At 42.1% G+C, this 15637-nt stretch overlaps 1 protein-coding gene across 1 annotated transcript in view; it reads left to right on the top strand.

Annotated features, from left to right (window-relative positions):
* The window catches only part of LOC128705007 (GTPase Era, mitochondrial), a 31555-nt gene that overhangs the window by 7240 nt on the left and 8678 nt on the right, over nt 1-15637 (top strand). The window contains exons 3-5 of the mRNA XM_053800239.2: nt 16-140; nt 8335-8509; nt 11324-11824. Of these exons, the coding sequence (XP_053656214.2) occupies nt 16-140; nt 8335-8509; nt 11324-11824 (801 nt within the window). The remainder of the gene's footprint in view (nt 1-15; nt 141-8334; nt 8510-11323; nt 11825-15637) is intronic.

The raw sequence follows: 15637 nt of genomic DNA, 5'->3' as shown, positions 1-15637 counted from the left end.
CATTTCTTTGTGCAGGTGTGCAGCGTGTCATACAAGGTGCACACCACAGAGGTGCGCGCCAGAGCTGTGCACAACATGGGGTCTACGCAGCTGGTCTTCCTCGACACACCAGGACTTGTTACTCCCAAAGAAATTATGAAGTAATGATAAATTTTAAAAAACAAATTAATCAATGAATTTTTGTATTTTTAGATTATTTTTTTAACACATTGGTTGTTTCCAACCAAGGTACGGTGACCCATAAAAAAAGAAACACTTTCATCATCACTCACTCCATCACTGTCTTGCCAGATGTGTGCTGATACTATAGTTAAAAAACTGCTACATTATTGGTTTAGAAATAGGGTAGTGGATGAGTGGAACTGTCTGCCTAGTAGTCAATGAGTGGAACAGTCTGCCTAGTAGTCAATGAGTGGAACAGTCTGCCTAGTAGTCAATGAGTGGAACAGTCTGCCTAGTAGTGGATGAGTGGAACAATCTGCCTAGTAGTGGATGAGTGGAACAATCTGCCTAGTAGTGGATGAGTGGAACAATCTGCCTAGTAGTGGATGAGTGGAACAGTCTGCCTAGTAGTGGATGAGTGGAACAATCTGCCTAGTAGTGGATGAGTGGAACAGTCTGCCTAGTAGTGGATGAGTGGAACAATCTCCCTAGTAGTGGACGAGTGGAACAATCTGCCCAGTAGTGGATGAGTGGAACAGTCTGCCCAGTAGTGGATGAGTGGAACAGTTTGCCTAGTAGTGGATGAGTGGAACAGTCTGCCTAGTAGTGGATGAGTGGAACAGTCTGCCTAGTAGTGGATGAGTGGAACAGTCTGCCTAGTAGTGGATGAGTGGAACAGTCTGCCTAGTAGTGCATGAGTGGAACAATCTGCCTAGTAGTGGATGAGTGGAACAGTCTGCCTAGTAGTGGATGAGTGGAACAGTCTGCCTAGTAGTGGATGAGTGGAACAGTCTGCCTAGTAGTGGATGAGTGGAACAGTCTGCCTAGTAGTGGATGAGTGGAACAGTCTGCCTAGTAGTGGATGAGTGGAACAGTCTGCCTAGTAGTGGATGAGTGGAACAGTCTGCCTAGTAGTGGATGAGTGGAACAGTCTGCCTAGTAGTGGATGAGTGGAACAGTCTGCCTAGTAGTGGATGAGTGGAACAGTCTGCCTAGTAGTGGATGAGTGGAACAGTCTGCCTAGTAGTGGATGAGTGGAACAGTCTGCCTAGTAGTGGATGAGTGGAACAGTCTGCCTAGTAGTGGATGAGTGGAACAGTCTGCCTAGTAGTGGATGAGTGGAACAGTCTGCCTAGTAGTGGATGAGTGGAACAGTCTGCCAAGTAGTGGATGAGTGGAACAGTCTGCCAAGTAGTGGATGAGTGGAACAGTCTGCCTAGTAGTGGATGAGTGGAACAGTCTGCCAAGTAGTGGATGAGTGGAACAGTCTGCCTAGTAGTGGATGAGTGGAACAGTCTGCCTAGTAGTGGATGAGTGGAACAGTCTGCCTGGTAGTGGATGAGTGGAACAGTCTGCCAAGTAGTGGATGAGTGGAACAGTCTGCCTAGTAGTGGATGAGTGGAACAGTCTGCCTAGTAGTGGATGAGTGGAACAGTCTGCCTAGTAGTGGTGGAACAGTCTGCCTAGTAGTGGATGAGTGGAACAGTCTACCTAGTAGTGGATGAGTGGAACATTCTGCCAAGTAGTGGATGAGTGTGGTACTATGTACCACAAATGACACTCCTTAACCTATACCACTCTTTAATATATCCCTACCTCACCTATGGTATTTGTGTCTGGGAGATCAACCACAGCCAACCACCCTAAACCTTAAATAACCCAACAAAAAGCCGCTGTACGAATGATTACCAGCTCCTGTGCCAGACAGCACACCTCACCACTTCACAAAAGCCTGAGCCTACTTAATATGCAAGACATACACTCATATTATTGTGCCTTTTATATACAGAACATTAAACTCCAATATAAACCACCCTCTTAAATTTCTTGATGACTACAACAGAAAGCACAGTCATAGTACAAGGCACAAGGCTCTCTTTGACAGCCCTCATGTCAGTTTCACAATATGGTGCCTCATGGCCTGGTGGCTAAAGCTCTCCCCTCACACGGTGAGGGTCTGGGTTCAATTCCCAGTGAGGGTAGAAACAATGGGCATGTTTCTTTACACCAGATGTCAGTGTTCCCCATCAGTAAAATGGGTACCTGGGAGTTAGTCGACTAGTGTGGGTCGCATCCTGGGACGAAACTGGCCTAATCTGCCTGAAATGCTCTGCATAACAAGCGGCTTTCTATGTAGTAATATGTCATTGATGTCAGCTAGGCTTGTATAACTTGCACATGTACTTGTAGAAATGGTTTAGAAAGACACATAAGCAAACACTATAACATATTTATTAGAAAACGTTTCGGTCCTGGGACCTTGATCACTTCTAACATACAGAGGTAGAAAGACATTATATATATAGGCGGAGAGTGAGATGTGACGCACGTGACCTGAGGAATGTCATAAGAACATAAGAATGGAGGAACACTGTAGAAGGCCTACTGGCCCATGCGAGGCAGGTCCTTATCAAAACAACCTCTACCTATGATGAGGACGGGTAGACGATGAAATCATGTGACTCCTGTGTTGTTGGGTTGGTGCTGCTTAAGTATCATGTATGCCAATGTTTTTGAAATTTTGTAGTTTCCAGTGTTGCGTTCTATAGTGTCGGTGACGGCGATTAGTGAGGCTTCTAGGCACCGTCGACGTCTGAGGTCTGGTTCGGTGAGAACGAGTTGTGCCTCGTTCCAGTTCATCAAATGCCCCGTGGAGTCTCTGTGGAGGACACAGGCGTACCTTACATTGTCTCTGTTAGAGGCATTTCAATGCTCATTCAGGCGGACTACAAGATCTCTGCCTGTCTCGCCTACATATTTCTTGGGACAGAACCCGCAAGGGATAGTGTAGACGCCTGCTGTAGAAGTTAAAGGTGTGGGGCTGCGTTTCGTAGTGAGGTCTTTGATAGATGATGTGTTTATGGTGGAAACGTTGATGTTACTCATAGCAAGTGCCCGGCGAGTATTCGTGGCAACATCGCCACATGGGAGTACTGTGAACTGTTTAGGGGGCTGTTCCATGGGCAGTTTGTTGAGGATAGCTTGTGCCTTGAGTCTGCAATCTCGGATGAAGAAAGATGGGAACTGAAGACGTGTAAAGGCTTGTGTTATGTAAGTGCATTTTTCTTCTAGAAAACAAGGGCTGGAGATGCGAAGAGCTCTCAAGAAGAAGCCCGCTCAGTGCTGTGCTTGCCAACCTCTTCATGGAAAACCTGGAGACAGAGAAATTCAGCACCCTCATTCCCAACACCGTTACCTGGCTAAGATACGTTGATGATATATTGGTTTTCTATCCGAGACGTCTCAATATCGAGGCCCTTCTCAACAAGATCAATGCAGGTGAACCATCAATTAAGTTTACACTTGAACTCGAAAATGATGGCAAACTTCCTTTCCTCGACGTTCTACTGTGCAGATCTCCCGACAGTGACAAACTTCTCTTCAAAGTGTATAGAAAACCTACCAACAAGAACGATCTTATACACTTCTATTCACACCAAGACACCCGCACTAAAAGAGGAGTCCTCATTGGCTTCTTCTTGAGAGCTCTTCACATCTCCAGCCCTTGTTTTCTAGAAGAAGAATGCACTTACATAACACAAGCCTTTACACGTCTTCAGTTCCCATCTTTCTTCATCCGAGATTGCAGACTCAAGGCACAAGCTATCCTCAACAAACCGCCCATGGAACAGCCCCCTAAACAGTTCATAGTACTCCCATGTGGCGATGTTGCCACGAATACTCGCCGGGCACTTGCTATGAGTAACATCAACGTTTCCACCATAAACACATCATCTATCAAAAACCTCACTACGAAACGCAGCCCCACACCTTTAACTTCTACAGCAGGCGTCTACACTATCCCTTGCGGGTTCTGTCCCAAGAAATATGTAGGCGAGACAGGCAGAGATCTTGCAGTCCGCCTGAATGAGCATCGAAATGCCTCTAACAGAGACGATGTAAGGTACGCCTGTGTCCTCCACAGAGACTCCACGGGGCATTTGATGAACTGGAACGAGGCACAACTCGTTCTCACCGAACCAGACCTCAGACGCCGATGGTGCCTAGAAGCCTCACTAATCGCCGTCACCGACACTATAGAACGCAACACTGGAAACTACAAAATTTCAAAAACATTGGCATACATGATACTTAAGCAGCACCAACCCAACAACACAGGAGTCACATGATTTCATCGTCTACCCGTCCTCATCATAGGTAGAGGTTGTTTTGATAAGGACCTGCCTCGCATGGGCCAGTAGGCCTTCTACAGTGTTCCTCCATTCTTATGATCTTATGACATTCCTCAGGTCACGTGCGTCACATCTCACTCTCCGCCTATATATATAATGTCTTTCTACCTCTGTATGTTAGAAGTGATCAAGGTCCCAGGACCAAAACGTTTTCTAATAAATATGTTATAGTGTTTGCTTACGTGTCTTTCTAAACCAACTTGTCGGTATTTATTACCAAGGTTTATACCACTTGTAGAAATAAAGATATTATTATTATTTTATTATTATTATTATTATTATTATTATTATTATTATTATTATTATTTTTATATTTTTTATTATCACACTGGCCGATTCCCACCAAGGCAGGGTGGCCCGAAAAAGAAAAACTTTCACCATCATTCACTCCATCACTGTCTTGCCAGAAGGGTGCTTTACACTACAGTTTTTAAACTGCAACATTAACACCCCTCCTTCAGAGTGCAGGCACTGTACTTCCCATCTCCAGGACTCAAGTCCGGCCTGCCGGTTTCCCTGAATCCCTTCATAAATGTTATAATTATTATTATAATTATTATTATAATTATAATTATTATTATTATTATAATTATAATTATTATTATAATTATTATTATTATGCAAAAATGCAATGCACATAAAGGGCCCGAAGATCTGGAATTCACTACCTGAACTGGTAAAGGATCTCCTGACAACATACAAATTTAGGGCTATGCTTAAAAATCATCTTATCTCTCATTACTAACCAGATCAACCTAAACATCTTCTAACCAGTTAACATAAGAATGGAGGAACACTGCAGAAGGCCTACTGACCCATACAAGGCAGGTCCTTATCAAAACAACCCTTTCCCAAAGCTACCCAAGAACTTACTCACATACCCACGACACCAGTCAAACCCAGCCCCTCCCACTCATATATTTGTCCACTCTCTTCTTAAAGCTACCCAGGGTCCTAGCCTCGATTACCCTACTTGGAAGATTGTTCCACTCATCGACCACTCTGTTTGAAAACCAATACTTACTCATTATTTTTTTATTATTATCACACTGGCCAATTCCCACCAAGGCAGGGTGGCCTGAAAAAAGAAAAACTTTCACCATCATTCACTCCATCACTGTCTTGCCAGAAGGGTGCTTTACACTACAGTTTTTAAACTGCAACATTAACACCCCTCCTTCAGAGTGCAGGCACTGTACTTCCCATCTCCAGGACTCAAGTCCGGCCTGCCGGTTTCCCTGAATCTCTTCATAAATGTTACTTTGCTCACACTCCAACAGCACATCAAGTTCTAAAAACCATTTGTCTCCATTTGCTCCTATCTAACACACTAACGCATGCTTGCTGGAAGTCCAAGCCCCTCGCACACAAAACCTCCTTTACCCCCTCCCTCCAACCTTTCTGCCTTCCCTCCACTACAGATTTATACACTCTCGAAGTCATTCTATTTTGTTCCAGCCTCTCTACATGCCTTACCCACCTAGGATAAGTCTGCCTGAAATGCCCTGGCATGATAGTGGCTCTCTTTGTACTTTGTGGATGAGTGGAGCAGTCTACCTAGTAGTGGGTGAGTGGAGCAGTCTACCTAGGTATTGGATGAGTGGAACAGTCTACCTAGTAGTGGGTGAGTGGAACAGTCTACCTAGTAGTGGGTGAGTGGAGCAGTCTACCTAGGTATTGGATGAGTTGAACAGTCTACCTAGTAGTGGATGAGTGCAGCAGTCTACCTAGTAGTGGATGAGTTGAACAGTCTACCTAGTAGGGTCATTGAAGCTAAAACCTTGGGAAGCTTCAGATATAGTTGAGATAAATACATGAGTGAGAGGGGCTGGATTTAAGTGGGACTTGCACATAAATTAATAGTGTTATCAACGCTTATTCCTTGGGTAACATCGATAATGGGATGGACAAATATTTTTTTAGAGGGTTTGGGTTGGAGAAGAACCTGCCTAGTATGGGCCAATGTGCCTGTTGCAGTGTTCCTCCATTCTTAAGTTCTTTCTTTGGAGTACAGGCACTGTGCTTCCCACCTCCAGAACTCAAGTCAGGATAACCAGAAATAGTAAGCCGGTGATATATCGGACTAATTGGAGGGAACGGCTGTGGATAGGTGGTGTGTTAGCATTCTCTGGATTGATCACTAGACCCTTTCATTGTTGGTTAAGTAAGTTTTTTCAGGTGCACATAAATACAGTTACATAAATTATCTTACATAGCAACATATGTGTAGATTACCCACTAGGATAGCCCAAAAAACTCAGAGTGACTTATTTCCACTGTAGAAATAAACCTTAACAGTTAAAACAGCTTAGTAACTGAACAATGTAAAATCAGTTACAATAAAAGGAGATACACTAGGAATAAGGTAAACTGAGTTATTTACAATAACATTAAAAAACGATTAGATCACAGTAATAGGTACATGCTAGCTATACAAGAAATCACTCTCCTCCCTTTCTGTAGCTACATTCATTAGGTACCTATTGGCTCTCTTGACCTGGCTCACACTGTGATAGGGTTTGATATGTGCAGGCAGTCCATTCCACTACTTTACTGCTGTACAATAAAAGGTGTTCGAAGCCTGACCACTGACTGTAGGTACTATAAAATTGTGCTTTCTTTCCCTAGTACTATAATTGCTTTGGTTCCCAGCATTGACAAACTTGTAATAAAGTTGGTAGAATTACCAACAATATGTAAAGTAAAAGGACACAAGTGCAACTAATGTGACATTTATTGTGGCAACGTTTCGCTCTCCAGGAGCTTTATCAAGCTTGATAAAGCTCCTGGAGAGCGAAACGTTGCCACAATAAATGTCACATTAGTTGCACTTGTGTCCTTTTACTTTACATTGACAAACTTGGCAGCAAGATATTATGGACACTGCTTGTGAGCAATTCTACAAATGTTATTTACCTTCAGTTATTTTACTAAGTCTTCAACATTTAGTATATCCAGTTGTTGTAATTCAACCTGGCCTACATGCTGTCTTGGACCCAGGTCCAGGAAGAATCTCACCATTTTGTTTTGGCTGATTTGTAGTATCTTCTCAATTTTTTTGTTAAGGCAGAGTACCATGAAGAGCAAGAAGAATCTATTGGCATTGTATATGAGCTAGACATAGTATTCTGTGAGCCTCAATTGGTAGAGACTTGTCCTCAATAGACACTGCCTGTCTGTAGATGGAAATAAATGGTATAAAATACCGACACAATGGAAATATAAACACATATGCAGTATAATGTGATCCTTTATTGACTACGTTTCGCCCACACAGTGGGCTTTTTCAAGTCACAAACAGAACTGTTTGTGACTTGAAAAAGCCCACTGTGTGGGCGAAACGTAGTCAATAAAGGATCACATTATACTGCATATGTGTTTATATTTCCTTCGCCTGTCTGTAGAGCAATTTTAGTCTGACATTCACTTTCTTTATTACACTGTTCAGTATCAGTTCTCTTGACATGCATGGGTCAAAGGTGATTCCCAGATACTGAAGTGATGGGTTCCCATTTATACTAGACATTAAAATTAGTTACCCTTTTCAGTTTATTTTTCGTGACAAAAAGTATGCCTTTTGTTTTTTTGAGTGTGATGATAATTTGTTTACTAGCCATTTACATTACATTACTCTATCTTATGAGTCTTTACCTGACACTAACAGAGCACTGACATCTGCATACAACAGAAGCTTACACTTGATACTGATAGGCATGTCATTCACATAACATAGGAACAATAAGGGACCCAGAATACTACCTTGAGGAACCCCACCTGCTATTGGCAGGAGTTCTGATAATGTGTTGTTGATCTTGACAGTCTGTTTCCTGTTGCTCAGGTAGGACTTAAATCAGCCTATAAAACCTATGCCGATAGCTTGTAGTTTTTTACATAATATATTATACTTTATACAGTAGGTGTTACTAGCACCTTGCTGCCAGTATTTTAGTTGAATGTTATTTTTATATAAAAATTTCAGACATGGGTTGAAGCGTTCATTAGTGACAGAAACAGAATTGTCGCTTCATGAAGCTGACTTAATTGCTGTAGTTCATGACATATCGAATCACTTCACACGACACGATCTCCACCCCAGAGTGCTGCGACTCCTGACCCTCTACCCTACACTACCCAGTGTGCTGGTGCTAAACAAGGTGAGAAAATACAAGAAAAAACTTTATTTCTTTCTGTAGTATACAAACTGTAGTTTATATATAACAAAAAAAGGCACAATACCGTGACTGGAACGATACACAAATAACCTGCACATAAAAGAGAGAAGCTTACAACGACGTTTCGGTCTGAAACTTTGTAAATGGTCCAAGTCGGACCGAAATGTCATCATAAGCTTCTCTCTTTTATATGCGGGTTATTTGTGTAGTTTATATATAATAAAACATTCTAACCACAAAGAAAGTTACTAACATTTAGAGCATTTTAGGCAGACTAATACTTAGACACTACTTAACAATTAGATATGGATTATTTAGTAGGCATACAAACATAAATTTAGGCATTAAAAATAGAATACAATATGCAGATTGTGTCTATCTTCTCCACTTGTCAGTCTTGTGTTATTTGACTTAGGTGAGAACAGTAAATACAGTAGTGTCCTGGTGTCCGTAGGTGATACCTTCCAAGAACTACCATGGATGTCAGAAACCCTGGATAGTAGTGAACACTATACAGTAGTGTCCTGGTATCCATGGATGATACCTTCCAAGAACTATCATAGATGCCAGAAACCCTGGGAAATTATCACTTTTTGATGGGAAGAATTTCACAGCTCCTCTTAGACTTTGAACAACTGTCACCATCACTATTGTGCTTTGTTCCCATTATTATTAAGCAAAATTAAGGCTTATTTTTGGGCCACGGTAAACCACGGATAAGTAAAACCACGGAAACCAGATCCACAGATATGTGGGTCCTACTGTACACAAATAACCTGCACATAGGAGAAGGAAACTTATGGCAACTTTTTGGTCCAACTTGGACCATTAACCAGCCACACTGTAGCACACTGGCTCCCTCACCTTCATGTGTTAGTGTGTGACTAGTTAATTGACCTGGTAGGTTCAAAATGTCATAAGTTTCACCTAGCAGTAAGTAGGCACCTGGGTGTTAGTGGACTGGTGTGGGTGGCATCCTGGGGACATAACCAAGGAGTTTCTACAGTGGACCTAGGTATATGACCTTAAATCGTTCCAGAAGGCTGTTCGAGTGCCGCTCCGTTTGAGTATCGAACAAGTTCTTCCCAGCCAATTTTCTGTTTGGTTGGCTGTTATCACTAATCATTGTAGGCCCCTTGGTGACTTATTTATACAAATAATACAAAAAACACCAAAAAATACAAAGAAACACAAAATAGTTTACAGCAAAGTTCTGCCAGATTGTATTTGTTTGGTCAAGTGCTGAGCTTTGTTTGAGTAGGTAGCTGGTTGTATACCAAGGTTTCACTGTATATTGTATGTCACTGATGTCAGCTATGGTCTGTATAAGTTGTATCAGGTACTTGTTGAAATAAACATTATTATTATTATTTTTTCAACAAACTGGCCATATCTCACCAAGACAGGATGGCCCAAAAAAGAAAAACAAAAGTTTCTCTTTTTGCTCTTGGCATTTTAGTTGCCTTTTACGACACACATGACCTGTGGAGGAAAAATTCTGTTCCACTTCCCCATGGAGATAAAGAGAAATAAACAAGAACAAGAACTAGGAAGAAAATAGAAGAAAACCCAGAGGGGTATGTATATATGTATTTGCTTGTACATGTATGTGTAGTGTGACCTAAGTGTAGGTAGAAGCATCAAGACATACCTGAAATCTTGCATGTTTATGAGACAGAAAAAAGACACCAGTAATCCTACCATCATGTAAAACAATTACAGATTTCCATTTCACACTCACTTGACAGGACGGTAGTACCTCCCTTGGCAGTTTCTGTCTACCAACCTATTACCACAGGACTGTAATATCTCCCTGGGTGGTTGCTGTCTACCAACCTCCTACCACAGGACGGTAGTACCTCCCTGGGCGGTTTCTGCCTACCAACCTATCAAGGATGGTAGTACCTCCCTGGACGGTTGCTGTCTACCAACCTATTAACACAGGACAGTAGTATCTCCCTGGGTGTTTGCTGTCTGCCAACCTGCTAACACAGGACAGTAGTACCTCCCTGGGTGGTTGCTGTCTACCAACCTACTACCACAGGATGGCAGTACCTCCCTGGGTGGTTGCTGTCTACCAGTCTACCACAAGACGGTAGTACCTCCCTGGGTGGTTGCTGTCTACTAACCTACTACCACAGGACAGTAGTACCTCCCTTGGTGGTTGTTGTCTACTAGCCTACTACCACAGGACAGTAGCACTTCCCTGGGTGGTTGCTGTCTACCAACCTACTACCACAGGATGGTAGCACTTCCCTGGGTGGTTGCTGTCTACCAACCTACTACCAGAGGACGGTAGCACTTCCCTGGGTGGTTGCTGTCTACCAACCTACTACCACAGGACGGTAGCACTTCCCTGGGTGGTTGCTGTCTACCAACCTACTACCACAGGACGGTAGTACTTCCCTGGGTGGTTGCTGTCTACCAACCTACTACCACAGGACGGTAGTACTTCCCTGGGTGGTTGCTGTCTACCAGCCTACTACGTATTATTATTATTTTTAAATGCAGGTTATTTGTGTATTGTTCCAGTCACAGTATTGCAGTATTGTACTCATTGTATATTTCATTAGAATACATTAAGGTTTACAGTAAATAGTTTTACAGTTTATATGGTTTAATGTTAGTTATAGTTTCAAGATAACATTGTATTATATATTCTAAAGATAGGCCTTTGTTTTGCAAATCATTTTGTACAACTGTCTTGTTGTGTTTGACTGGACATACTGTATTATGATTTAAGCAGCAAGATTGAAGAAGTAAAGTGTAAACCATCACCATGTTTCACTCTTACAGGTTGATAAAGCGAAAAATAAACAGATTCTGCTGGAGATCACACGGATACTTACAGAGGGTGTTGTTGGGGGCCACACGTCCCACCAGGTAATCAAGAAAAGCATTTCCTTGGACCAGGAAACACTTCTGTGCAAGAGTCTTGCAAGAAATTCAGAACAACTTGAATGTAAAACAACCAATTTTGATTATATTGATGGTAGTCAGGATTTTGAGATGAATAGTCGAAGAGAGAATTTGGAGGAAGAATTCGAAGAAGATTCGGTACATGGAGGTGACCATAAAATTTTGTGTGATATCAGCCACTTGAATGAAAAGGACGTCCTAGAGGGTAAAATACTCCTGACAGAGCAACAAGTCAGTGAATTTATTAAAAATCGCAAGTCGTGGCCTAAGTTTGAGGAGGTTTTCATGGTCTCTGCTCTGGACGGAACAGGAATCGATGACCTCCGACAATTTCTTTTCTCTAAGGCCTATAGCAGGCCCTGGATTTTTAGTTCCCAGGTATGTAATTACAAACCTTTATTAAATATTGAATTAGACACCTGTACATCACTCAGGTATACCTGGAGAGGGTTTCGGGGGTCAGTGCCCCTGCGGCCCAGTCCATGACCAAGCCTCTAAACAGTTCCTCAATAAATGTACCCAGTTATTGTCTAATTTATCAACTTGTTGGTTCTCTGAACCATTTATCTATATTATTAAAAATTCACTAGCTGGTTAAAAGGATTTTAGGTGTTGTTATGTGCATTGTAAAATGGAAAACAATAAAATGGTACACTATTTGTGTAAAATGGCTCTCTATAGTAGAACTTTTTTGTAATTTTTTTCAATGAACTGGCCATATCTCACTAAAGCTGGGTGGCCTAAAAAGATTTTCTCTTTTTAAATTTAGCAATGTATACAGGAGAAGGGGTTACTAACCCCTTGTTCCTGGCATTTTAGTCGCCTGTTACGACACACATGGCTTGCACAGGAAGAACTCTATTCCACTTCCCCATGGAGTTTTTTTTTGTAATTGCAATTGAAAAAGTGTATTCGAGATTGAAGGCGTTTCCACTCATTATTCAGTTTTTGGTGTAATTTTGTGGTTGCTTTATTTTTTTTTTTTCAAGGAATCAGCTGTCTCCCACTGAGGCCGGGGAACAAAACAGAAAAACAAAGCTATTTCTTCTTAAATTTAGTAATTTATACAGGAGAAAGTATTACTAGCACCTTGCTGCCAGCATTTATTAATTTATACAGGTGTTACTGCCACCTTGCTGCCAGCATCTAGTAATTTATACAGGTGTTACTGCCAGCATTTATTAATTTATACAGGTGTTACTGCCACCTTGCTGCCAGCATCTAGTAATTTATACAGGTTTTACTGCCACCTTGCTGCCAGCATCTAGTAATTTATACAGGTGTTACTGCCAGCATTTATTAATTTATACAGGTGTTACTGCCAGCATTTATTAATTTATACAGGTGTTACTGCCACCTTGCTGCCAGCATTTAGTAATTTATACAGGTGTTACTGCCACCTAGCTGCCAGCATCTAGTAATTTATACAGGTGTTACTGCCACCTTGCTGCCAGCATCTAGTAATTTATACAGGTGTTACTGCCAGCATTTATTAATTTATACAGGTGTTACTGCCAGCATTTATTAATTTATACAGGTGTTACTGCCACCTTGCTGCCAGCATTTAGTAATTTATACAGGTGTTACTGCCACCTAGCTGCCAGCATCTAGTAATTTATACAGGTGTTACTGCCACCTTGCTGCCAGCATCTAGTAATTTATACAGGTGTTACTGCCACCTTGCTGCCAGCATTTAATTTATACAGGTGTTACTAGCACCTTGCTGCCAGTATTTAGTAATTTATACAGGTGTTACTACCACCTTGCTGCCAACATTTTAATCGCCTCTTATGACACGCACAACTTACAGAGGAAGGATTCTTTTCCACTTCCCCATGGAGAATTATTATTATTATTATTATTATTATTATTATTATTATTATTATTATTATTATTATTCCAGCCAGAGTGCAACCCCTTAAGCCCCTTCTATACAAAATGTCTAAAGTCACCCCATAATCTACATGCCTGTTCTCTATGTAGAATTTTTTACCTGTATACTGCAGAAAAGTATTATTATTATTATTATTATTATTATTATTATTATTATTATTATTATTATTATTATTATTATTCCAGCCAGATCAGAACCCCTAAGTTCCTTCTATACAAAATGTCTAAGTCACCCCTGAATCTGAAGTTTACCTGAGAGAGTTCCGGGGGTCAACGCCCCCGCGGCCCGGTCTGTGACCAGACCTCCTGGTGGATCAGAGCCTGATCAACCAGGCTGTTACTGTTGGCTGCACGCAAACCAACGTACGAGCCACAGCCCTGCTGGTCAGGAACCGACTTTAGGTGCTTGTCCAGTGCCAGCTTGAAGACTGCCAGGGGTCTGTTGGTAATCCCCCTTATGTATGCTGGGAGGCAGTTGAACAGTCTCAGGCCCCTGACACTTATTGTATGGTCTCTTAACGTGCTAGTGACACCCCTGCTTTTCATTGGGGGGATGTTGCATCGTCTGCCAAGTCTTTTGCTTTCGTAGTGAGTGATTTTCGTGTGCAAGTTCGGTACTAGTCCCTCTAGGATTTTCCAGGTGTATTTTTTTTTTATTATCACACCGGCCGATTCCCACCAAGGCAGGGTGGCCCGAAAAAGAAAAACTTTCACCATCATTCACTCCATCACTGTCTTGCCAGAAGGGTGCTTTACACTACAGTTTTTAAACTGCAACATTAACACCCCTCCTTCAGAGTGCAGGCACTGTACTTCCCATCTCCAGGACTCAAGTCCGGCCTGCCGGTTTCCCTGAATCCCTTCATAAATGTTACTTTGCTCACACTCCAACAGCACGTCAAGTATTAAAAACCATTTGTCTCCATTCACTCCTATCAAACACGCTCACGCATGCCTGCTGGAAGTCCAAGCCCCTCGCACACAAAACCTCCTTTACCCCCTCCCTCCAACCCTTCCTAGGCCGACCCCTACCCCGCCTTCCTTCCACTACAGACTGATATACTCTTGAAGTCATTCTGTTTCGCTCCATTCTCTCTACATGTCCGAACCACCTCAACAACCCTTCCTCAGCCCTCTGGACAACAGTTTTGGTAATCCCGCACCTCCTCCTAACTTCCAAACTACGAATTCTCTGCATTATATTCACACCACACATTGCTCTCAGACATGACATCTCCACTGCCTCCAGCCTTCTCCTCGCTGCAACATTCATCACCCACGCTTCACACCCATATAAGAGCGTTGGTAAAACTATACTCTCATACATTCCCCTCTTTGCCTCCAAGGACAAAGTTCTTTGTCTCCACAGACTCCTAAGTGCACCACTCACTCTTTTTCCCTCATCAATTCTATGATTCACCTCATCTTTCATAGACCCATCCGCTGACACGTCCACTCCCAAATATCTGAATACGTTCACCTCCTCCATACTCTCTCCCTCCAATCTGATATTCAATCTTTCATCACCTAATCTTTTTGTTATCCTCATAACCTTACTCTTTCCTGTATTCACCTTTAATTTTCTTCTTTTGCACACCCTACCAAATTCATCCACCAATCTCTGCAACTTCTCTTCAGAATCTCCCAAGAGCACAGTGTCATCAGCAAAGAGCAGCTGTGACAACTCCCACTTTGTGTGTGATTCTTTATCTTTTAACTCCACGCCTCTTGCCAAGACCCTCGCATTTACTTCTCTTACAACCCCATCTATAAATATATTAAACAACCACGGTGACATCACACATCCTTGTCTAAGGCCTACTTTTACTGGGAAAAAATTTCCCTCTTTCCTACATACTCTAACTTGAGCCTCACTATCCTCGTAAAAACTCTTCACTGCTTTCAGTAACCTACCTCCTACACCATACACTTGCAACATCTGCCACATTGCCCCCCTATCCACCCTGTCATACGCCTTTTCCAAATCCATAAATGCCACAAAGACCTCTTTAGCCTTATCTAAATACTGTTCACTTATATGTTTCACTGTAAACACCTGGTCCACACACCCCCTACCTTTCCTAAAGCCTCCTTGTTCATCTGCTATCCTATTCTCCGTCTTACTCTTAATTCTTTCAATTATAACTCTACCATACACTTTACCAGGTGTATATAATCATGTATCTCTCCTGCCTGCATTTCAGGGAATACAGGTTCAGGAACCTCAAGCGCTCCCAGTAATTGAGGTGTTTTATCTCCGTTATGCGTGCTGTGAAGGTTCTCTGTACATTTTCTAGG

Source organism: Cherax quadricarinatus, chromosome 97, assembly GCF_038502225.1.
Source record: "Cherax quadricarinatus isolate ZL_2023a chromosome 97, ASM3850222v1, whole genome shotgun sequence".
NCBI classification, from domain to species: domain Eukaryota; kingdom Metazoa; phylum Arthropoda; class Malacostraca; order Decapoda; family Parastacidae; genus Cherax; species Cherax quadricarinatus.
Note: the sequence above shows the minus strand (reverse complement) of the source record. Positions and strands in the feature narration are given on the sequence as shown.